This window comes from Rhea americana, unplaced genomic scaffold, assembly GCF_003343005.1.
Source record: "Rhea americana isolate MKP2758 unplaced genomic scaffold, rheAme1 scaffold_50, whole genome shotgun sequence".
In the NCBI taxonomy this organism is placed as follows: domain Eukaryota; kingdom Metazoa; phylum Chordata; class Aves; order Rheiformes; family Rheidae; genus Rhea; species Rhea americana.
In genome coordinates, this window is record NW_028186646.1 from 3,139,835 (window position 1) to 3,164,302 (window position 24,468).

The 24,468-nt window shown below is 40.6% G+C and overlaps 1 protein-coding gene across 1 annotated transcript in view; it reads left to right on the forward strand.

Moving 5' to 3' along the window:
* The window catches only part of DIP2C (DIP2 acetate--CoA ligase C (putative)), a 183,168-nt gene that overhangs the window by 22,918 nt on the left and 135,782 nt on the right, over nt 1-24,468 (forward strand). Inside the window, exons 3-4 of the mRNA XM_085317723.1 lie at nt 14,266-14,337; nt 16,871-17,038. Coding sequence (XP_085173849.1) covers nt 14,266-14,337; nt 16,871-17,038 — 240 coding nt within the window. The remainder of the gene's footprint in view (nt 1-14,265; nt 14,338-16,870; nt 17,039-24,468) is intronic.

The window sequence follows — 24,468 nt, forward strand, 5'->3', positions numbered from 1 at the left end:
CATGGACTCCTGAATTTGTGGGATTTTTCAGAGCATCAGTTAGTCTTACATGAACACATCTGCAGTATACAAATAAAGCAAATTCTACCTGCAGCTCTAGTATCTTCTACTGTTTGGAAGTCTTTTCAGCATTTTACAAGTCCAAAGAGTTAGTGATTTTATGTAGTAGCATACCTTTGTGCAGCAGAAGTCTAAGAAATCTTTACGTAAGACAAATGCTTAAATAACAGTGCAAAGGCAAGTTGAAAAAATGAAGTATTATAGACATTGTAGGAATTACAAAAGTTTTTATTCTTAAGTCTATGGTGCTAATTTCATATTACTGCTCATTGATACAACATTTGCATTTTTGAGTTTTTCACAGTAATTCTGTATGTGTGCAAGAAAGACTCTTGTATGGAAGTTACCATGACTAAAGAAACCAGCTAACATTTTGCTTGTAGTTTGGTGCAGAGGCTTGACTTCATTACTTTTCTGTTTTAAATGAAATTGCTTTGAGTTTGTTTCTTCAAGCTTCTTAAATAAAGAATAAATTCATAGCCACTAGAAAGAAGACATGGTTCATTTTAGACTCATATATAGGTCTCTCTCGTTTCACCTTCTGTATTACATATAGGAGACTCATGCACTGCATTTGAGTGCAGCATAACAAATGAAATTGTACATGCTTATCAGACTTAAAAATCACAGTATGCTAATGTGTTTAGAAATATTTATACATTAACCACTTTTTGGAGAGGAATTGTAGGGAGAGAGTTAATAAGAGAGTGATTCATGCAATGTTATTTTTGTTGTTGAAAGATCTGGAACAGAATCATTACAAGAAACAAGGGGAGAAGGAAATTTTTTTCTTTCATTAGCTAAAGTAATCTTCCTGACATTAAAGAAGCAAAACTATGCCTTTGTTTTCACAAACTCTTCAATCTCCCATTTTTTCTTTTGTTTTTACTTCTCAAATTACATTGTAAAAAGGATAGGTTTGGGTTGAAACGGATGTTCAGACCACTCTGCTTCAACCCAGAAAGTGTTTTAGAGGGGCAGGATACTTAGCAGTACCAAGTACCAAGAAGTAGTGGCATCCTAAAGAAAGAGTGTTTATACATCAGAGCTCTACAAAATCAGAACTGGGGAGCCAAGGAGAGCAGGGGGGTAGGATGGAGAAGTTAAAAAAAAAGGAATAAATTAGTCCTAGTGATGACATAGTGATGGTATTGAAATCATGAGCACCATGAGGAAAGCTTTTAGTAAAGCAGAAATATGAGTAATATAAAACCTCTTTAAAATCTATAATATTCCTCCATTACTAAGCTTTTTACTGATTCTGCTGTGTGAAACACTCAGAAGTTATATTCTATGTGCAGTTTGTGAGTGGGGATGAATAATGTGCTTTTTCCTTTTTTTTTTTCTTTTAAATGTCTGGCATTGGATCACTTTAGTCTTAGCCTCACTATAAAACCAGATCCATCAAGTTTTCTCAGCTAAACATTACTAATCTCTACTTCTTGGAATTTATAATCTGTTGTAAAAACTCACTCTGGGATAAAGGTTTGTATTTAGGGTTTTTTTTTTTATATAGAAGCAGTCAGTTTGGCAGAGGGATGTGAATGTGAGTGTGGCCAGTGTAGTGAAGGGAGCAGCTCCGGCCGGGCAGCAAGGCAGAGACTGGGCTGCGGTGGCACCCGGGGCGCTTTGGTACACAACAGCGACCGTCCCTCCCTGAAAGCTCTTGAGAACCAGCCTGGCACTCTGACGAAGGAGTGGGAATGATGAATGGCTTGGAAAAAGTCTTTATCTACAGCATGTTGAAAGTCTGGAAGTAATTGCCTTGTAAGGAGCCAAATGAGGAAGAATTGACAAAAGTGTGTCAAATAATGAATGCTTCAGAGAACATATGTCATGAACTTCCCATGGCACAGGGCAAGGGGATATTTAATTAACTTAAAAGTTGGCAAGTTTGCACTGAGCGTAATTAGACTGTAGAATTCTTCATAGGAAGGTGCTGAGAACGAGACTTCAGCAGGATTTGAAATGAGATTCCAGTTATGTTTGGGTAACAAAAGATACTCTGAGCTGCAGCAGTTAATCCTGGAAAGTTTTGGTAATGTCGTGCTCCACGGCTTAGGTGAATCTCTAATAGCTTTAGATCAAATGACATTACAAGGAAAGGGAGGATGGAGTATTTACATTTTCCACTTCAAGCTAAGAAGTAGGTAAGAACCTTACATTGTCTTCTAACTATCGACCACCTTCAGGGCTGAAAGAAGTGAAAGATAGGGGATGAGATCCAGTGTGACAGCTCCTATGTTTCTTACCTTCTTTTCCAGTCCTGCAAACAGTCATAAAAATTAATACCTACCTTTTCAGATTTCCAAAGCATGACCTCATGAGAGAAGTAGTACGAACTATTATTTGTATTCTGGAATACGCCAAGATGCTATATCTTTTGATCTTATACTTAAAGGTTTTCAGATATTTCTCATTATTTTAATTACATAAATAGTATAGGAATCACCTTTTTGTTATTGAAAAGAAGTATCTGATTTTAGTTGTTCTATCCATATTTGAACTACAAAGATGAAGATTGTAGTAAAAACTGAGAAGCTCAGAGGGGAAGACAGACTTTGCAGTGGCATCGTGATGAGAAATCGTACTTTTATTCGTCTCGCAAGTAAAATATACAGTAGTAGTGACGTCAGATCAAAACTGCGAGATGCTCCAATGAGGGCCAGACAGTAAAACGTTCAAGACTGTGTGCAGTAAAAGGAGCAATTATGGGGTCAGGCGTGAGCCTTGTCCATAGAAGGCCTTAAATGGACTGCAGCTGATCAATGCAGATGGTAGGATGAGCAATATCTGAGATTGCAGATGATTAATAAGGGTAAGTTAAAACAGATGATGAGCCTTGCAAGGACTAAATAGCAAAGTGGTGATTAAAGACCTTTGCAGTGTAGTTGCTGTAGAATGATCAATTCTGAATGCAGTGAGCTAGTGCTCGAATAGTGCAAGGCCACAAATATGAAACCACTCTTGACTTGAAACAGTGCTGACTAGCTGATTATTTGTAAGAAGAAAAGAATGAAAATCACTGAAAATATAATTCAGACACAGACTTAGAGCAACAGAAAAAGATTATAATTACAGCCCACTGGAAAAAAGAGGGGAGGAGAGGGGTGAGTAAAATGAGATGTCAAGGCTGCATAAGGAATATTCATAAGAAAATTACAGCCTGATTTATGTTGATTATTTCAGGATTATCCAGTTGTTCCTTAAGCATTCCCCCAGCCACCAGGTAGTCTGAGTGGGTATATGCTGCTGATGTGAACTTGCAGTCGGAGGAGATCTGTTTGGCATGCAGATCTGCCTGTGTAGATCAGCTAGCAGAAGTAGGACTTCAGAAGGTGCTTCATATTCACCTCTGCCGGGGCTCGGTTGACAAAGGCGACTGCGCACTAAGATCAGGATCTGGCTGCCAGACAGATGTTTGAAGGTGCAACTGCTGGAATAGGGCTCTTTAATTTCAGTGTACATGTTTGGGAGCTGATACCTGACGTGTACATTTTTGTTCATGTATATCTACAACCGGCTATAAAACCTACGTTAATTCTTGTGTTCTAGATTTCTTGAATAAATTCCCAGGCTTTGCTGTTTCTCAGCTAGGACTTAATAACAGTCCCTTGTTGCTTCTCTGAATGTTAAGTAATCTTTACTGGCACTTTCTGAGGTATAACTGTATTGTAGTTGTGAAGATAAGGGGACCAGCACATTTTTGAGGTACATTATTGGTGTTTCTTTTGTTCTCAGGCTAGCATGTTTGCTGATTTACTTACTGAGTCACGAACTTAAGTAAGCCACAATGGGAATTCCTGAAAACTAGTAAATTAAGAAACGTTTGAGATAATAGTTAGGAACGTGTCAGCTCATGACAACTGAAGAACAGAGTGGAACAGTATTTGTTTTGATGTATTGTTATAAATATATATTCAGAAACTTTCTCAGAACTTCTTCTTCATCACACCAGCAGCTCTTCCTGCGACTATTTGACAAAGCCAAGATCAAATGCTGGACTTTATCAACCTGTGAAATGACATTTGCTGTTTAATAGCCTAATGTCTGCTTGTTACAAAGACTGTTCCTCGTACTCATTTTGGCATCTAGTACAGCTAAAAGTGATCTACACCCAGTAAAGTTTGCTTGCTTTTATTTGAAGTATAGCTATGATTTAATTCTGGCTTCTTTTTGAAAGGAATTGTATTTGCATGAAGGAGTGTAACAACGATGCAGAAGTAGTGATTTTGGGGGGTTTTGAAATATTTTATTGATTTTTGAAATCAAATGAAAAAGGTTACAGAAAGCACAGAGCAACCTCCATAACAACATACAAAAAAAAAAGAACTCAGATGAAGAAAAGGAAATGTTTGCACATCTGGCTTACGGCAGTAAATTTCTGCAGGTTGATCAACAGTGATTACAAGTTGGAAGGTAAAATAGTCTCTAAAATGAAGAGTAAGAGACTGTAGATCTGATCTTCAAACTTGGTAGAAACTTGGAGATGTCCAAGTGCCACGTTCCTGGGTGAGCGAAGGACAAGGCCTCCTAGGAGAAAAGCTGCTCCAGCGAGCCTCAGCCCAGGCTGTCCCACCAGGGCTGCAGGAACGGCACAGACCTGGGGGAGCCCTCGGCGGTGCTGCTGCAGGCCAAAAAGTGCCATCGCCAGACCTTGCGCAAGCCGTCGGGAACAGGCACGGTGGTTGCCTCTTGAGGTGTCTGAAGATATGTGACAACTTTTTTCTTCCTTTTGAGTTGTTTTGCAGACTTGGAAGGATCTGAGTCAGCCTTTCAGTAGCAGCAGTCCTCAAGTCAAAAGGTGCATATTTTCAGTACTTCATAAACCACTTTGCCCACATCACAGGAGAAGAGTGAGCTGCTTTTAGGCTTTTCTATTCTTTTAGTGACACACTTGGAATCAGGTTAAGTAAGCAGATGATGTGTGCTTAATTCATCTCGCTGCTAGAGGTCTTACTGGAAAACCAGCATGAGTATATTTTAGGTTACTTCCTTTAGTAGTGGAATTTCAGTACTTGGGCTCATTTCATGCAGAAATTATAGCAGCAATGGTTTGCAAATGTAGCTTTTCACACAGAAAATAGGAAGGGATCTGGGTACCTTATTAACACATATTGCAGTACAAGTTTTGCAGATGCCTTTAAATAGCTGTTCATTTTATCATATCTGGCTGTTGGATCAAATAAGCTGTCAACAAAATGTATTTTAAAATATCAGCCCAAATTGCATTTGTAGGCTGTAAAATGCACCTTAGATTTTTTGATTTCCTGAGACCAGAGACAAACTTCAGTTACTCTGCAGTACCACAAGTTGCATATTCTGATATTTATAATTGGAAATAGATCTATGCTATTACAATTTTACATGCATTTCCCTTAGTTCTGTGGTCCACATATGGGTCAAAATCTGAACTATGGTTACTCTGAATTGCGATTTAATTGCAGTGAATAATTAATTGTCTCAGGTTTGTAGGAAGATAGATACTTCCAGGAACTATGCAGCTGTGTTAAAGATGCCTTTAACTTGCTAGAAACAGTTTGGAGAACAACGGTTGTTAATTACAGGAGCACAAGATATTTCTGGATATCATCACCAACAGATTTCATCATCACCTATTGAACCAACAGAACATAATGCTATTTTTAAACTGGCAAGTCATGAAGACCTTTTGCTTATAAAAAATAGTCTTACATTACCTGATTATTTAAATATGATGTTAGGACAAATGAAGTAGATCAGTGACTGAGATTTGCAGTTACAAAAGATCATATTTAGAGAATTTCAGATCTGGCATATTGAAAGTGGCTTGGAATTTTTGTAAATGGGAAGGAATTTCAGGCAATTTTTAGAAACTTATCTGAACAAATTACAAACTTATAAGAATCATAGCAATAAGCACAGAGCACACAGAAATGGAAAAATGTTAGAGTCAGTTTAATAAACTTCTGTTTTAGAGAAAAGAAAACATGACACAGAAGTGAAAAACATCTAAAGCTGAATTTTAAGATCTTCTGATACTATAAAGGATCAAATAGTAGATGAGTTTTACGCATTTAAGTTTTTATAAGGTCAAAGGGAAAAAAAGGAAATAATCCTCTTATAAAGATTGAAATCAAGTTTTGAATAATCGATGTATGCCAGAAGCTAGTTGAATAGTATAGAAGATGCTAAACACAATGCAAAAGTAAGATATTTGCATTAATAAGTATGAAAATGAAAAGTATCCATGGTAGAAGAAAAACTCAGGTTAATTTACTGAGTTATCTTTGATAAGGTAGGTTGTACAAGACTGATTTGATGCCTTTGTTAAAGTAACTAACTTTTTTAGACAAATGTTTGTCTATCCAAACTCCAGAAGAGCATATGATACAGCGCTAAATAGAAAATAAATGACTTTTTAAAAAATTCTTCAAAATCATGTGTGTCATGTAACAAAACATGGTGTTCTAAAATGATAAATCAGAATATTGAGTTTGATGATCTCCTAAGTGATGCATTTTTAATGACGTTATGGTCATCACTCAACAAAAGTCATTATGATAATTCAGGTCCCTGTTCACCCCTACTTACAACTCTTCAACATTCTTCCACAACCATTAGTGGTCTTGTAATTGTTTGAAAGAGTATTGGTACTTTGGTTTCCCCAGTGGTAGTTAAGAGGTCTGTGCATTTCTGCATTTGCATCCAGCTGTCAAAGTATGTGGAAATTTGCATTTGCATGAAGGGTTTTTTATGCCCAGAAGAGTTTTTTTGTTTGTTTGTTTGGTTTTTTTGTTTTTTAGAAAAACTACAGGAAGAACATTTGAACGTTTTGGCACTCTAATAATACTATAGTACAACTGCTGTATACATACATGTGTATATGTATGTGTGTATTTTTTCATCAAGATACTGTCTTGAACCCACATTAAGATAAAATAAAATGTTCTGGAAAAGTGCTGAAATGTTTCTGTTATTCACCAGCATAACATATCCCAAGTACAAAAGTTATATAGTGAACCCAGATCAAGGAGGAGAAAGTTGAAATACATCAATAAAATACCTTCTTTTACTTTTTTTCCCCAGCATATAGAAAGAGGAGCTCTAGATTTCTATTCTGAATTGAAATTTGGGAAGAGCTCTGCAATCATGCTTTGTTGCATCAAAATATTGGAAGCAATACTATGGGTTGTCAAGTTTAGAAATCTTTTGCTTTTTTGGAAGATTTACAGTCTCTTCCAAGAAGATCAGCCCATTTGGATTTGTTTGGCCTAACTTAGTAATGGTCAAATTAGGGAAAAATAAACAAATAGTTAAAAATACAAGGTCACTTGCAGGAGGGTGAGTATCATAGGCGGCTTCCTAGAGACGTAGCAAAATAAGAAAACTCCGCAGTAATAAATTTTAACGTTTTACTTCGATATGGAAAGTTTTTCCATTTGGAAAGCCTGGGTATACTTTTATGAGCAGAGGAGTAAATACACTTATAAAGTGGTTGGGATAATGGAGTTCCTATTGTGTATCATGATACAGCTATTATGTGTTCCTCTTTCAGGACTCTTCCTCCTCCTGTTTTTTGGGGGATTTTTTTTATTTTTTATTTTTTTTTGGTAGACATTTTCAGGGCTGTGAAAAATCAGAAGGCAAATTTGTGCAGTACCTAACAGAGCTCCGATTTGCTCTGAACTGTAAATTCTAAATGACGATAGGTGGAATTACTGCCGTAATTATCTTGCTTTAGGGAACATTTATAACTTGAAATATAAAGCCTGTCTATTAGATAGCATTTATCAGGAATGTTTCCGTAGGCATATTTTTCAGAATTGTATTTCACTGTTATCTGCAGCAAGATCTGACTCTGCACGGTTTGTGTTAGAGACGGGGAGAATAACTAGAACTGGCAAATGCCTCATAGGCAGCAGGACGGCTAGTGGGGAGATGAAAGATGAGCTTCCAGCAGCTGCAAAAAGGATGTACACTTCAAGGGTGCCCTATAAGCCTTATAAAGCAATAAAGGAAGGAAAACAACATTATGAAGGGTCCTAACAGCCATAAAATTCCAAAAATGGCAAGGATTGCTTTCATTATATAAAGTGTTCGTTAAAGCTTTAAATAATGAAATAAACTCTGACTCTGAGAATGGAAACCTTCACAGTTAAGCCAGGCTCTGTTTACTTTACAATAAGCCAGGCCATAAAAGCAGTGCTTCACAAATATTCCATTCTTGGGGAGCTCCGAGCAGCCCGAAGACCACACAGTTCTGCGTCTTCGGAGAACCCGAACCTGCAGCGAGCCCGCCGTAGCGCTGGCTCGCCGCCATGCCGCCGGCTATTCCCCTCGTAGCCGGATTGTCAGAATATTAGAAAGTTCGAGGCAAGAAATCCAAAGGATTGTTTTTGTTGGCTTCGATTAGGTGTTTGGGGTTTGGGGAGGGGGGAAGTCTTTTTTTTTTTGTTTTGTTTCTTTTAAAGTCCAGGCATATTTTGCGTTGGAAAAATGCTCTGAAGACTTTGAGCTCGGAAAGTAAGTGGGGAAACTGACAGAGGGATCTTTCGGAATTCAAGGTGGAGGGAAAAAATGTTCTATTTAGAATGGTTTTCTGGTGATCCGTTTATTTAAAAATGTAGAATTCAATTTAAAACAAAGATTGAATACATTGTAAGGCAGGTGTTTTATTCGTAAATGAGAATAACAGACAGAAACATATTTATTTGGGATGGGAATAATTTTGAAATTCTAAAAACCTGTTATTTTATCAATGCTAATTTTATTTATTTTATCTGTTAATAGCAAAATCTGTTTAGATATATTTTTTCCTGAATTAGAAACTACTTTAGAAAACATCAGCTATAAAGTATACATGGAACAGTCTTCCTTATCTGTCATTGATATTCAGCCATTTTCTGCTTTGCTTGCAAGATGCAGGGACAAAATGTATCCTTGGGGGGAAAAAAAGAATTCAGCTATATGTGGGTAAAATTATCGTTGAAACCTTTAAGCTACAGCACATTCCCCTTCAAGGCTTCTGAGCAGTCCTGTGATTTAGGGTAGTGTTTGTAATGAAAGTATGCGAATGCCATTAATTTCTCTGAGCACCGCGGTGGTTTAGCATTTGTTTCCTCCTCAGAGTTCTGATTAGTTTTCTAAGCTGCTAAGGGGGTTAAATATCTTTTTAAAAAGATACTGGAAAAGCAAGCAGCTCCTGACTTACGTGTTTAACGTGAATGTACGTGTTACACGAAGCAGAGACCTGATTTTGTGGCTGCTGCTGTTGCTGTTCGGAGCGTAGTTTTTCTGTCCGTGTGCTCGCAGCATCCACGCTGAAATCCTTTGTATCTGCGTATTTTTGGGCGACCAGACGGGGAGGCCGCCTGCATCAGGAGTGGGGGAAGCAAGTGAGTCACAGCGCTCGTTATGAGGAGCTTTGTTCATTCAAATCCCTCTTGCCAAGATGCTGACACTGAGCTTGAGTCATCAGCGATAAACAAGTCTTAGAGAAAATTGAATCTTCAGAGGGCAGGAAATCGCGGGGAAGGGAAAGGCGCTCACCGGCAAACTCAGTTTTGGTCCTTGCGCATCTGCGAGGAGTTATTGATTGCGTTGTTTCCTGCGGCAGGTTTTTCAGAAGAGCCTTAAACTAATTCAAAAGTCTGTGAAATTTCATTTCAGAATGTGCAAGTGTAGTGAAAAACAGCAGCAGCCGTCAGACTTTGAGATCAGTGAATATTAAATTGAGTTTTCATTATAGTTCCCATTTTTATCGTTTGCTTTTCACCTGTGCTGTGTCCAAGAGGACTGAGAAGCATAGTGAGTACTGGCATGTTCACCCAGAACTTCTGCCTAGTGTTTTGGCTTTTTTCTTTGTTTTTATAAAGTATTTGATGTTTCCTGAATTCTGAGAAACTTTCTTTTAAGATAAAAGCCACGCGCTCGTCCTGTGATCTGCATTTTGGCGCCGGACCCGGCGAATTCCCGACAAACTTCGCTGAGGTCAGCTGAAAGCGGGGCCCTGAGCACCCTGACCGTCGCCTGCCCACGCGCCCGCCCCGCCGTGTTGGTCTGCCTTGGTGGGCGCACGTGCRAGCGCTGCGCGGTGGACGGGTCGGGCCGTTCAGCAGGGGCGACGCTAGCGTGAAGTTATGGGATGCTGCAAATACCAGATATATTATAATAAGTGTGAACTTTTATCGGTGATAAACTAATGCGTAAATGTTTGCTTCTTTCAGATTCAGTACATAATAACGTGGGCAGACAGGAGGCTTTGTTTGAGTCTTTACTTAGCAAAAAGGAAAGAGTTGGTGAAACTCTTCTTTTTCCATGTAAAACCATTATCTTTTGCTTGAATAAAGGTAGTTAATGTATCATGGTAACAGTCCACTGAGACTGTTGCCACATTTTTTGTGTTTGACTAGTGATAATAAATCAGCCAATAAATACTTCAGTTGGAGAGAAAACCCTACAGATACAGCTACTTTACCTTAAGCCTGCCACTTCCGTAAAAGCAGCGTAGCAGCCTGTCTGTCTGTGGCACTAGTGTTTCTAACCACTGTCCGGGCTGCAGCATTTAGAGTTTAAATGCTTTAAGGAAGGGTGGTAATGTATACAGGTTTCTCATGCGGAAGTGTTTCATGCTTAATTAAAAAAAAACAGCAAAATGCTAAAAAGACCCTTTTTCCTGATTAGCCACAATGTACCTTTTATTTTTTTAAGATGTAATTCCATGGTGTGGCCGACGTGCTGAGAGGCCAGGAAAAGGGGTAGGAACGACTTCAGCATCTACTCGCATTCATTCTAACTCCTCAAAATGCCATTGCAACGTGGAGTATCCTAAGCAGCTATTCCCCGAGTCAGGCCTTGCCTGTGGTGAGTTCGCGTCCTGTCCTTGCAGTCGCTGCACTCCCTGCCCCTAGCTTTTCCCAGGGATCTCTGTAACACGGCAAAATGTAACGCTCATGAAGGAAGGAGAAGATAGCATTGCAGATTTCCAGAGAAAGCAGAAGGTGTCGTGCAGACAGTAACAGTTGCAGTGAGCACAGTCGAATGAACTCGCAGTGCAACACGGCTTTACTAAATATAGTTACCAAATACGTGTTATCTGTGAGTGCCAAGGCGGGAGAGCTTTACATCTGCAACTCGGGAAGCTGCCGCCGTAGGGGCACAAATCACAGCTCAAGATCGGGATGGAGTTACGGGGTGCCACAGCTCGTGCGGGTGCTGCCTGCCCCAGCAGCCTCCTCCCAGGCTTGTGCTTGGGGGCTGCTAACCCAAGGTGCCAGCTTGCAGCTACCCGCCAGCGTGTGCCGGCGGCTTGTCCCCAGCAGACTCAGCCCAAAAGCTCCCTGCAGCCACGTGCTGCAGTTGTTTTCCCACTGCTCCATCCTTGGCCTGGCTTTGCTCCTGCCACCTACTCGTGGCCCTGTCCCCTGCCCATCCCACTCCCCGGCCAGGACATGCCGGGCAAATGCAGGCAGCAGCACCACAAGAGGGAAGGTAGAGAGCGCTGATGTGGCGAGAAAGCCAAAGTCTGCAGGGGCTCTGAAGAGTTGCATGTAGTAAAGAAAATCTGTATAGTATAGAGTCTGCTTATAGGGAGAGCAAGCAGACACGGGAGGTGCGGCCCATTCCCTTCTCTCCTTCGGGATGGACTTGGCATGTGTGCTGAGAAAAAATGCAAGGTAAAAAGGGAAACAGTGTAAACCTTTTATCCTCAAGGCCGGGAAATACAGTCCTCGTAATCCAGTTGATGATCTCAAAGAACCAAGCTGAGTGTTAAACCATGGAAGAACCTGTCTGTCCAAGATGTTTTATTTTTCATATGAAACTTCATTTAAAATCATCATATATGTTTGCAAAGGAACATAGGATATAGACCGAAGGTCTTCGTACTGTGTTTAGAAAACAGGGTGAGTAGTAGTTTATGACAAGTTTCAGCTCGGTTAACTTTTGGTGAGTTATATTTAGTATATAATGGAAGTTTACACTAGGAATTCATGACAGCTTGGAAATGCAATAGTTTTACATATATATTATAAAAATTTTAATGGTTAATCGGTTACTGTTTATATTCTGAAGTCAGTCTGCCCAAAACAATGTGAAGTTTAATCCCGATAAATAAAGTGTTGCTGTGTGTGTCTCTGGACTATATGATGCAGTTGACTTCCTTCCACCTCAGCATTCCAGTACTGACCCTGCAATGAGCAGTTCAGTGATTTTATGTTTTGCTTCTATGTATTTTTTTAGATTTGGTTGCCAGGGCAATGGTGCACGTGATTTTTTGAAACATTAGTGATGGTTTTAAATGATTTAACTGTTAGCACCTGGAAGTTGAAATATTTTTGTAGTGAATTGTTTCAGAATATCATTTTGTAATTTTGAGAAATAAACACATTTTGCATTAAAATCTTTTCATGAGGTAATATTTATAGTTACTGTCTTTGATTTGTGAGAGGCTGATGATTACAGTGGAAAGGGAGCTTTTTCCCTAGTTTGAACATACGCCAGCAGTATTCAGAAAGGGAAGAAATGTGCTTCCAGAGTCAGTGGGTTTGAACTTTAAAAACTTAGGTCCTCTTGCCAAGTCTGCCACTTCTTCTCTGAGTGTATATGGGACGGTTATCATTTGAAGTGCTTCTCTCTCTCTTTCCTCATTTGAAAACACAGATATTTTGGCTGACTTCCTTTGTAAAGCAGTTTGAGATATGACGGCGAAGAGCATAGGTGTTTTTTTAAGTGGTATTTTTCAGTCAGACGCAGGAGGTTGGCTCAGGACACGAGCAGAGAGGCTAGGAGAGTTTTGCCTCCCTTTTGCTTGTTGGAACCCTCCCCAAGAAAGTATCCTTCATTGAACAGCTACTTTACTGCTTCAAGGTGTTTTGATGTAGTTATTGATTGCACAGCAACCCACAGACAGCTCTCTCTATACATTTGGTGCTAATTTAGCATCCATTTGCCTGAGTGGCTGGGATTTAAATGAGAGTGCAGTCCTCTTGGCAAATGGTCTCTTTATGTCGAGGTTCAACATTGGACTGGAAAGCCCAAGGAGACCTGCACATTGCTGCCAGAGCTCTACTTATTTTTGTGGTTCTGCTGGTGTGGGCAGTCGACCTCTTGTGACTGTACATGGCTGGCGTTGCAGCATCTTTGACTGCACGATGGGCCCCACAGGAGCAAGCATGCTTGCTGAAGAAGGGGCAGGCTATAGGGTGTAGGGTGTTTCTCTCTCTCTCTCTCTCTCTCTCTCTTTTTTTTTTTTTTTTTTTTTTAGTATCTAGCACAGCTTGCCTTGGATTTAATTCACACATACAGGTGTGTGCACATGCGTGCACATTTGGAAAGAATTTGGATATTTGAGTTATACTTGAATGAGTATTTTAACCACTAAGTAGAGATCAAGGGCTCCAGAGCCAGGTCTGCATCCAAACTTCAGTGGTCAGGCCTCTCTCGAGCTCTAGTAAGAATGAAAATGCATATTCTGTCCTACATATCCAATTATCACTTTCTTTTGGAAAACGTTTTCAGAATTTTTTTTAATGCTTATATTAAAAATAGTTATCTGAGGAGATTGCAAACATAATGAACGGTCACATTAACTGAATTTAAGAAGTTCAAAAACTTGTCTCCAGGATTTTTAAGAGATTTTTCTGGAAGTCAAACAAAGAGTCTTTATGACAGTAGTTTCCAATGGAGCTATGGTGGATTTATTTTGTTTCATTTTGTTTTTTTCCTTTCCCTCAGTACTGCTTAGAAATTCAGCTAAAGCATTTATATTACAGAAATGATACAACAGCAGTTTCAGCTCTTTTGTGCCTTACATGCTTGATTGGAAAAATCCCATTAATGATAGCAAATGCTAATCAGTAATGTGTTTTGCCAGCCACCACAGGCCCACGCGTTCTGTATAACCCGTTGTTTATTAACCTAATGAAGGTCGCGGGGGCCTGCGAGAGCTTGTGTGACAGCATATCAAAATGGTTTTAAAACTCCGTGCTGCTGGACTCCAGTGCCGTAATAAATCAAGACTGGGTATTTACTTGTCGGACGGGTTCTAGCGTAAATGAGGGGGTTTTTCTGGGTGGGATGATCATACTGTGCTTTCATTTGTTCATTATAATTGTCAAAACCGGCAAACAGTGCAGTGGCGGCGAAGCCGATGGTGCTGCCATTAAGCAGCTAGACTCTGACTTTATTCACGTCTTATTGATTTTCCTTTCCTTTTCTTGGCAGGTGACATCACGCAGAAGGGATATGAAAAGAAGAGATCAAAATTAATTGGGGCCTACCTGCCACAGCCTCCTGGTACGTGTATCTGTGCTTGCAGTATATGAAGATGTCAAGCATACTGATAGTTGACACAGTAAAAATCTGCATCTCTGAAGAAATATATGTGGCAGTAACAAAGCTATTGTTATGCAGAAAAAGCTTATTCCATCCATTTTATGTATATTTTTATATATATATATATATGTCCGCTTTGATGTGTGTGTACATTTTTTACATATGTTGCTGTGGGTTTGCCAGTCATGTCTCAGAAGTAAAATCAGCCTGGGCTCTTCAGAGCGCCTTTGTTTATTATAAGTAATGCAAAAATAGAGAGGAAAATGTAATGTTCTAAGTCATTAAGACCTAAGCCAAGTACAGCTTTCTAAAGAGAGGTATACATGAGAGTGGAAGAGACCCTGATAGCTCTGTGCCTTCCTCCATTTCAGGTTTCCTGCCCCAAACTCCCTTTTGATGACGCTAGAGAAAACAGCAACATCCCCAGAGTTCAGCTTGTCCCGTGCACCCACGATAAGTGGAACACAGGTCCTTTAGAGAGGGGGTGTTTAGGGATGGGATGCAGATGCTGCTTCACTTGCACAAAGGTGTACAAAAATCTGCAGGCTAAATTTAATATCAAATAATTTAATACTGTATTGAAATTATTGCATATGAAAGAGATATCAGACAAGAAAAGAGCTCTGAAGAGACACCGAATCCTGAGGTTAAATGCGCAGCTGTACGTATCACCGGAGGCCTCCATCTCGTGTTGCCTGCCAAGCTCTTGCTGGGGCTCCACCTGGCCTTGGCAGTCCTCTGAGCCCTGGTTTTATTGCAGCCCTGGGAGCATAGTTCCTCTCTTCTTTTACAAAATTCTGCCTCTATGGTGCAGCTGATGGTTTTCTGTTTAAACTGCTCCTGTGCAGCAGCACTCTAGTTAGTTGCGTAGCAGAATGTTATTTTGGGGGCTTTGGATTTCCCTTGGTCTGCTCCACTGCTGAGAGCTCCACAAAAAAGGATCAGCATTATGGACATCTCAGTTTTCTGAAGTGACATAGCCTGATTTGAGGGTCACAGTGATACTTCCTAGCTGCTGGGAGCCATTAGGAAATGAAACAAACCCAGTCAACTGATACAATCCCGCAGGTACAATTATTAAATGTCTCGGTATTCATCATTCTGGCTAGGCTATCAGAGCTCATACAGGATGTTCTCATGAGACTTCTCTCAGTTTCCTGAGTTACAGAGAGACTCACAGTAATTCTCAACCCAGTGGTGTGATTAATAGCAGTACTTTATTTACACAGTTAGTTGTATGTTTTTTCCTTCACACAAGAAAACACGGTTCTTTCTGCAGAGAGTTCATAGCCTTCTGGTCAAACTGTGTTGCTGGCTGAAGCTGCTGGGGATTATCGTGCCTATAAAGATAAAACAGAGAAGGCAGAGAACCCGCTGAGGTTTATCCTTCAAAGTCTCTGTCATGATATTGAAGTTTCCAGTGTAAGGAGGTAGGAGCAGAGAGGTCTTTGGAAGTCCATTTTTGGGTGTCCATTCAATAGTTTGAAGAGGTTGTGAGTGAGGAAGTAGCTGATTTAGTGCTGTTTCAAAGTCTGTCAGAAATTCAGTGGATGTTTTTTGCTCCACAAGTTCCCATAAAATCCTACACTGAGGATGTAAGACATAGGTTAATGAAGGAAAATTTTGATAGGAAGGAGAGGAAAACAATACTGACGTAGTGTCTACTGTTCTGTTCTACATACATCAATCTTGATCCTTTAGCTTTTAGCTGATGGCTAAATGAATTATTTGATTATAGTGGAAGACATTACTTCCATTGTATTAAAGTCTTTTCCACCAGAAAGTGGTATTATTTGTGCTTGGGTCTTTGCTGTCTTTGTAGTTTTTGTTTGCTTTGTTTTGCTACCCTTTGGACAAAATTTGAAACACTGCATCTTGGTATTCTCCTTCTAAGTCTTTACTCACTTAAATGGCTTGAGGTCCCTGCTTACTAGGAAGGGAGAGATGAGGCCTTTCCAAGAGGAAGTAGGATAACAAAACAGATGCTGCCTTTTGTAAGTCTCTGTTAATACCTCTGAACAATTGTAAAATTACCAAATTAGTCATTCATTTGTTTGTTGTAATCTGTTTTGATGGGGAACTGCAAGAATTTTTAAGCTTTGGTGCTAAATCTTGCCATTAAAAGGGAAGCGATGTTTTAGAAATACTTTTATAAGAGTATGGAAACGAACATGGCTCTCTACGCTGGGGTTGAAGGCATTGAGGAAGGACTGGGTTTGCGCTCTGTAGATGTTCACCAAACTGAAAGCAAATCCAAGGGCAGTTCCCCACTGTTCCCACATCCAGTCCTCTCGCTGCACCTTTGCTAACATTACTAACGCCAGTGTTGGCAGAGTGGACCATCGGCCCTCGTTGGCTCCGTGAGTGTCCTGTAGTGTCTGTGCGTGCGTGTGCGTGTGTGCTGTACTGCATGGGGGCAGGCGCTCCATTCGTTGCTGTAACAAATGTAAAAAAACTAAACGTGAATTAATTAGTTTTTTTCAACTTGTTACAGCAGCGAATGGAGCTGCCGCGGTACGGTGTAGACTGCAACACAGTGAAGGAGCTGCAAGAAGAATGCTCCGCACTGCCAACATTGGTGTCTGTGACATCCGGGAAGCGGCCGCTAGAGAGCGAGCAGCCAGCACAGCAGGAAACCGGCCTCTCTTTTATTTTCGTTTTGGTGAGCACAATGAATGTATCTTTTCCAGTCCTTACCTGTCTGTAACTATGCCTCATCTGAAAGCCTCTGGTAGACACCTACATCAAAATAGTCTAGGAGCTGTCAGTGAAAATGTAGGAGAACCAAAGGACAACATCTAGAAGGCCATTATCAACCTCTGATAGCCCAAGAGTGAACTGATGGGAGGGAAGGAGTAATAATCCTTCTTAGTATAAGATACAAGCATGTTAAAGTGTCTCTAGCTTTCATTGCATTCCATTGCTCAGCTCTTGTCCAAACCATTTAGAAGGCCACTTTTAGGAATGGACATTATGCTGGTAGAAGCAGACTGGTGGAAGGACTTTCTGCAGTGATGCTTGTCTGCATGTGGACACCTGGCCAGGACCTCAGCCATACCTATGCAGATGAGCCCTTCAGTAGATATCCATCTTGCCTTCAAGGGATGTGCTGTGGATGGTGGCAGGTGGACCGCCTGTTCCTGCTCCCTGGATTTGTGGCAAGGATTTATAGCCTCCCTCAGACAACAGGTTTTCTCTTGCCAACCATGTGAATGCACAGAGGATGTCAACCCCTTGCCTGTGTGCTTGTGCACCCTGCCACTAGGAAGTCCAGACCTGGTATAAGAAATGGCCAGAGAGAAGATAGGATTTGCAGCTCTGTCAGTACCAGATACATCTGTAAAAATATGATTCCCCCCCCCCCAGCATACCTATCCCATTTTATTTTCAAACAGATTTGGTATTAAATGTAGGGAGAGTCCGTATGAGATTCTGACTGTGTTTGTCATTCTCCTCTTAATATGGGACTGCTCTGTCTAATCCTCTATCTGACGTGAATAACTTTTTCTGACCCAGTTATATTTTTTTTTGTAAAATAAGAATGATTAAATGGCAATTTCAGGATTAGAGAATTAATGATAGAAAACAACTTAAGTGCTAAATGTAGGCAGTGAAAGGATTGAGTATATACGTTTGTATAAACATATATACATTGATATACACCAGAGGTCTTTGCTGTGTTTCTTGGGATGCTATCATTTTAGAAAAAAGGTAGCTGTTACTTTTCAGGAGTGGATATAACCCTAATCCAGAAAGGGGACCTGTGCAGTCATGTGGCTGATGGTCCTTCATGGGATGTGGGAGTTTACTCTCAGGCTCCCCATTTTTGGCAGGAAAATCCCAGAGAGTAATATTGTCACATACGCTATGCGGCAAATGTGCATGAATCTGACACATGGAGGACTTGCTAGATCCACTGCACATCTGCAAGTTGACTCTGCTATGTCTGCACACTAGGGCTGACACATCCAGATGCTGCGCAGGCAGCACAGACGCAAGGGACATTTGTGGTCTGCCAGCTGGGCTGTCCAACATCCAGAAATTGGGAACAGATACAGTGTATTTGGCGATGTTAATGAGAGAAGGGATAGGTGAACCCCCTTCGTCTTTTCTGTTAAACTCCCACCTGCTCTAACTTAGGGAGACAGAATTACAGCTTTGTTTCCTCAACACGCTTTCACCAGGATATCAGTTTGTAGCTGGGGAGGTTCCGTGCACAAAGTAATTTTTCTTTTCTTAACAAGTTCAGATGTCAGATATCTAAAAATAATAGTGAATCTGGACTTTTATGTCTGCATATGCATCCCAATCTGTCTTGTAGTGTGACCTTTCTCTTCCTGCCTCTGTGGAGGAGGTGTCCTGACAGCCAGTAGCTGAAAGAATAACCACTTAAACGGACGTTTATTTCAGTAATTTTCTGAAGATTATCTTGATCAGATCAATCAGTCAGTTGTGAGTAAGATAACATGCAGACATCTGGATGCGTGCTAACAAGAGGAACCCTCCCTGGAAGAAAAATAACTAAATTACCTGTATCCTTCATAAGCTGTCTTTTTGCCCAATTTGCTTCCAGCATTTTGCCAGGAAATTTGATTATTCTTTCACAGAATAGAGAAACGATGTTGTTATCAATTAAGCTTTGCTTCTAACAGTTTAGACATGGGTGGTTCATTCTCTCTTAATCAAGTGCTGTGTCTACACTAGATTACTTTCTGTAATTTCCCATCACTGGTACCACCAGTGCAGCTCTATTTGTAGCGTAACTACGTAGACCAGTCACCAGTGCTTTATTTATTATGGCTAATAAACCTGTGAAATGCAGTGTTTAAAAGGCACCTGCTGCTCCTTTCATAGCCCTCGAGACAGAAGACTACATCTCCCACGGCTTGAGCTGCAACAGTGCTAGGAAGAGGAAGAAGTTTCAAGCTATGTAGAGCAGAGAAGATAATAGATTGCCAAAAAAGATCCCCTGACCTTGTGGAGAAGTAATTTGCTGTAGAATTATAGGAACCAATTTCTGTATCCTCTATTATTAACATAAAACATATATTTGTGTGTATTTATAACTGTGTACATACATTGGCACACTTATCTATGACTATGTGCGCATACATTTGCTTTTGACTCTTACTGCAGCTAGCCCTTTGGGCTGAAAAAATAAGCTTGTCACTTATAATTTCATTTTCTCTTCCACAGACTAATAGAACATTATTTGGATTGCAAAGAATGCAAGGGAATATTTAAACACAGCTTGATTCTGGAATTGAAATAAAACTCATGTAGGCACTCTATTAATAACAACTAATATTCCTAAAACATCTCAAATTTCAAAATATTCCTAATTCTCAAAGATCTTAGCAAATGATAACCTTGATGGTGTGTTTCAAAGCATACATGTAAGTAAGTTAACAATATGAATCTCACCAAAAGGCATATGCATTGCACAACTAATGGACATGTTTTTGAAAACATCACGTCAAGTTTTTGTAGATGGGAAACTATGGTACACAGATCAGTGCTTAGTAAGTCTTGTTTTTAAAAAGTGTTTTTGGTTTGAACTGCTTGGATGCCTTACAGAGGCCTCTGATTATAAAGGGAAATTGGGAAAGCACCTGAGATTTATCCCTTGGAGCCATGACTTCGCCAGCTGGGCAGCTGCTTGGCTTTTGCCGTGCTCACTGAGAGCCCATTTATTATTTAGGCATTCTTCATTTTATGATGTCACCTCTGTTTCCAGTCCTGCAAGAAGACCTCATAACGTCAAACGTTGTTCAAACTCAGAGCAAAAGATACTTTCCCTCAAATACTTTACACCATAATTATGAGATAAAAATATATGAAGAAAAAATGAGAGTATAATGAAATCAGTCAGTGCACCACTTAGTATTGTGAGCAGTGGTTTCAGCACTCAGCATGATGTTTGTTTTAGGGGAGATTTTTTTGGTACATACAGAGTCACGTTTTTTTTTAAGGAATTTGAAGGAGAACTTCAGTGAAATATCTGTTGCTGTTCATGGAAAGCACCCCTGAAACATAAGTGAATAGAAGCAAATGTGATGATGTTTCTCTAAAAAACTGACAGATGAGGGAAGATGGATCAGTCAGAGCTGAGCAGTGATGGGTCGAAAGGAAATAAAGCACTGAGGCCTTTGAAATGGCCTTAAAAAAGTTCATGCCTGATGTAACAGGAGAATGAGCCAGTGGAGGCATGTGAAGAGCTGGGCAATGCTCTCGAAGTGAGAAACCACCAGAACTTACCACACTGAATGGACACATCTAAGGCAAATTTGACAGTTGCTGAGAGCTGAAAGAAGGATGTTACACTACTTGCAGTCTGAGTTGACCAGCATATTGGTGAATGTGTTAGATAGATGGAGAGGTAGATAGTGTTTTTCTACATACTTTCTCATAAAAATCTTTAAAACTTACACTGAAACTGCAGGCTGGCCTAGAGAAAATTGAAATCAGAAGTGGCATGTGAATTGCAGCACTGGTGTGATGTCCACCATGACTGACATAGTGGGAAGGAGAAGAGAATCCCATATCAGTGCTGCTAAACTTGAACTGAAGGCTTAACGCTTGCAAGGCAGTGCTGGAAGGCAAGGTCAAGATTTTAATTTGGACAGAAGAAGATAAATTCGAAGTAGGGAAGTGCATTGTTTGAAATCAGAACCAAGTGCAGAAAGGAGTAAGCGTGAAAGCTCACCTGTGAAAGAAGGGAAGATTGTTAATTTAACATACCTACTCAGAAATTCCATCTCCTCCATATTTACCTAGCAAATAGTGGCTTGACTTTCCTGGCTATCTTTGGTTAGGAGTATTTCATTTTAAATCTCCTTTGGCTTTGGCTGTTCCAGTTAATTTCTTGTTTGGATGTACAGGGGAGGGGAAGAGTGAAATGCTGTACAAGGTTGCAAGTACCTTTGGGGTCGTGTGACGTTTAACCCGTTTACAAAATACACACTGCGTTCATCACTCAGCTTTGCTTTTAAAGCAGAACTGCCAGTCATTGCCTAGAAGCTCAGGAAATAATTTGAACTGAATGTAAATACTGTTTCCTAAACTGCACTGTAAGCAGTACTTGCCTGTCCTCCCACTACCCTCGCAGTTGCTGGATTTGTCCTATAGCTGTATCCCCTGGGGTCCTACACTGTAGGTTAGTTTTAGAATAAGAAGTATAGCCCATCTGAGAATGCTTTCTATTTCTTGTTGATTAGACATTTCAGCTTTTAAACATTTATAGATTCAAAATTTTGACACAGTCATAGGAATAATAGATACATCAAAGCAACTTGTCAGCTGTCATTAAGGAAACAATTGTCCTCCCTTGGAGAGGGCAGTGTGGCTCTTGCCACATTATCTGCACTTAGCACTACAATTTAAGGACGGAAGGAAGCAATAAAGACTGGAAGGGAGGAACAAAGAGGTGAAGGGAAAAAAAAGAAGGAAGGAGGTGAAGCCTGCTTCCAGCTTACAGTTTTGCATCTCCCATGCACTAAAATGAAACTAGCCAATTTGCTAATTTCTTAAATAGCTTTCCTGTGACTCTTCAGTTTGTAGATAGGTACAGTAAAGATATATAATCCAGTTTGCAGATTAAGATTTCTATATTGATATATCTGTATTAAGCTGTCTGCCTATGAACCTGATATTTAAACTCCCAGTCCCGTCTGAAGAGACACAGTTAATTCAGCTGATGAAACCTAGAGAGCTTTCCAGATTATTCCAAAGTAGACACGTCCACTGGCCACCTGCATAGCTCTCCAGGCTTCGCTGGGCTCACTTAGTTGCCTGAACCTACGTTCATCTAATACTCTTCATTCTTTCCTGAGGCATTAGAAACATCTACATGCAGCATGCACATATAAAACAGGACTTAAGAGGATGCATGTCCATCTAGTCAAGCCAGGTATGCTCCACAACATCTAAAAGGACTTTGGGCTCCTGTTTAGACTCCTGAATCTTGGCCTAGGTTTCCATTGTTCATAATGGGAGCTTAGCTTAACGCCTTCTTGTAAACACCTAAATATAGGTGTCTTAATCTGCAAGCTGAATCCAGATTAGCCACATTATATAAAAGAACTGATACTTCTGCTAAGAGCATGGCTGTTTGCTCTGGTGCAGCTGCTGCCTGTTATGTGTAATGTGATGAGCGTAATGCACTAATTTCTCATCCTTCTATATCAAATATCTGTGTTCCACGTATGTGCTTTAATATATATTTTGCTAAAATTCTTTATGACTGGTAGTAAGTCATGGTGCTTTTAAACTCTTGCTTTAGATACAGAACGGGGGGAACTACTGCATTAATAAGAGTGATGCTAGCTTAAGAGTGACTGTGATTGCACCTGCCTATGTGGCACTGGAGTGACAGGGACAGTTTTCTTTTATGAAAGCTGTTTATTGCTCTACTACCTCTTTAAATTTAGGAATTGATCCAGGTATGAATTCTCTAAGCCTATTACGGCACCACTTCCACTGTTTCACAAATGCATTTCAGTGAAGCTGCACTTGAATAGGCATTAGCACTTAATCACAGACCCGGTGTGTTGGCTGTGAAAGCTATCAAATTTGGGGGTTTAGTTCTGTTCAGAAGTACAAGTGCAAAAAAGCTACTTGTTACTGCACTGTATTGCTGGAGCCTCCATGGAGGTGAACAGTTCTGCTGTTAACACCACTCAGCTGTTTATTGCAGCACTTCACCGGTTTCACGGCGTTCGTTCTGCTGCATGGCTTTCACTGCCCCCTCGCTCAGCAGCGTCAGGGTGCAGGGTGCGAGTGCTGGGCACCGGCAGCTCGAGGGAGCCAGGGCAAGGAAAGCCCAGGCGAGTGCAGCCTCTGCGAAGCCTTTTTCGAAGGAGCCGTCGTGAGCTCCTTACTGCGTCTCCAAAGTCGGGATGTGCCGTGCGTCTTCTCACGCGAAGGATCGTAGCGCTGCGAGAGGGCTCTGCACAGACCGTTGGTGCCGAGTTTGCACGCTGTGTTACGTGGCCACACGAGCTTCCTTATGCGGGTCGGTGCTGTGCGAGCGCCCCGTTCAGTGTCCTGCTCCGTGTTCGGGTGGGGGGTTGTTCAGCGTTACCACGTTTATGGGAAAATGGGGAGCAAACCCATCAAATGGTCGCTCCATCTCATAAAATACTCTCATTAATGCTCTCATTTACTTCGCCACGGCCTTGGATGTGTAGTGTAGGATGTTAGGGCTCTGCCTTTACTAACTGCAGAAAGCAACTGTTCATCACTGATTGGTATCAGAAGGAACTTATTTTAAATAAAACCGAATAGAGCATAGGAGGGAGACACATTAGCTGAAGTCTCAGATTTTTAAGATTAGATGAGGAACTTGTGCAGCTGTAGTGAGAGCAAGTGGCACCAAAGCTCTCGCTGGGGCTGGAGGGGGGAAGCGCCTGGCGCGGCCGTACAAGGCGGTGGCGAGCGCGGGGTGGCCTGGCCCCCCCGGCTCGGCCCAGAGGGTTTCCCTCCTGCAGCACGTCTCCACTTGTAGCTGATGGGTTTCCTCCTACAGAATTTAATTCTCCCTCGCCTTGCACGTGGTTTCGGTGTTGCAAGGATACATTGGATCCCTTTTTTTTCTTTATAATCATGTAGTTGCACTTCCGTAGCAACACCTAACTTATTTTTGTCCTTGTCCTCCTTCACGTGGCATCCCCCTGCACAAGGAATTTGTTGTGGCACTGCTTTCCTCACAAAAACACTGTGGCCAGGAGCAATTTTTGATGCAATTTTTTATTGTTTGATTTTTAGGATTTTTAAAAAATATATGTAATTTCCAGGAGATACTTGATTACTGTGCAATAAGACTGACAAAACAGCCAGTGATGCATAGTGGAGTTTTCTGCAAAGTAAACTGTTATCCCTTCCCAATAAGAAGGCATTGAATAGTTATAGTAATGGAAAGAGTATTTATATTGCATTAAAAAAAAAAGTGAACATATTTCTAGGCACAGTTTTGTTGAATCCAGTTTAAATTTATTGGTCATTTGAATATTTAATTAATAATCATTTAATTAAATAATTTCATTAAAGCTTTTCTACCATCAATCCTAAGGGCAAGAGGCCTGTTTTCCTTCT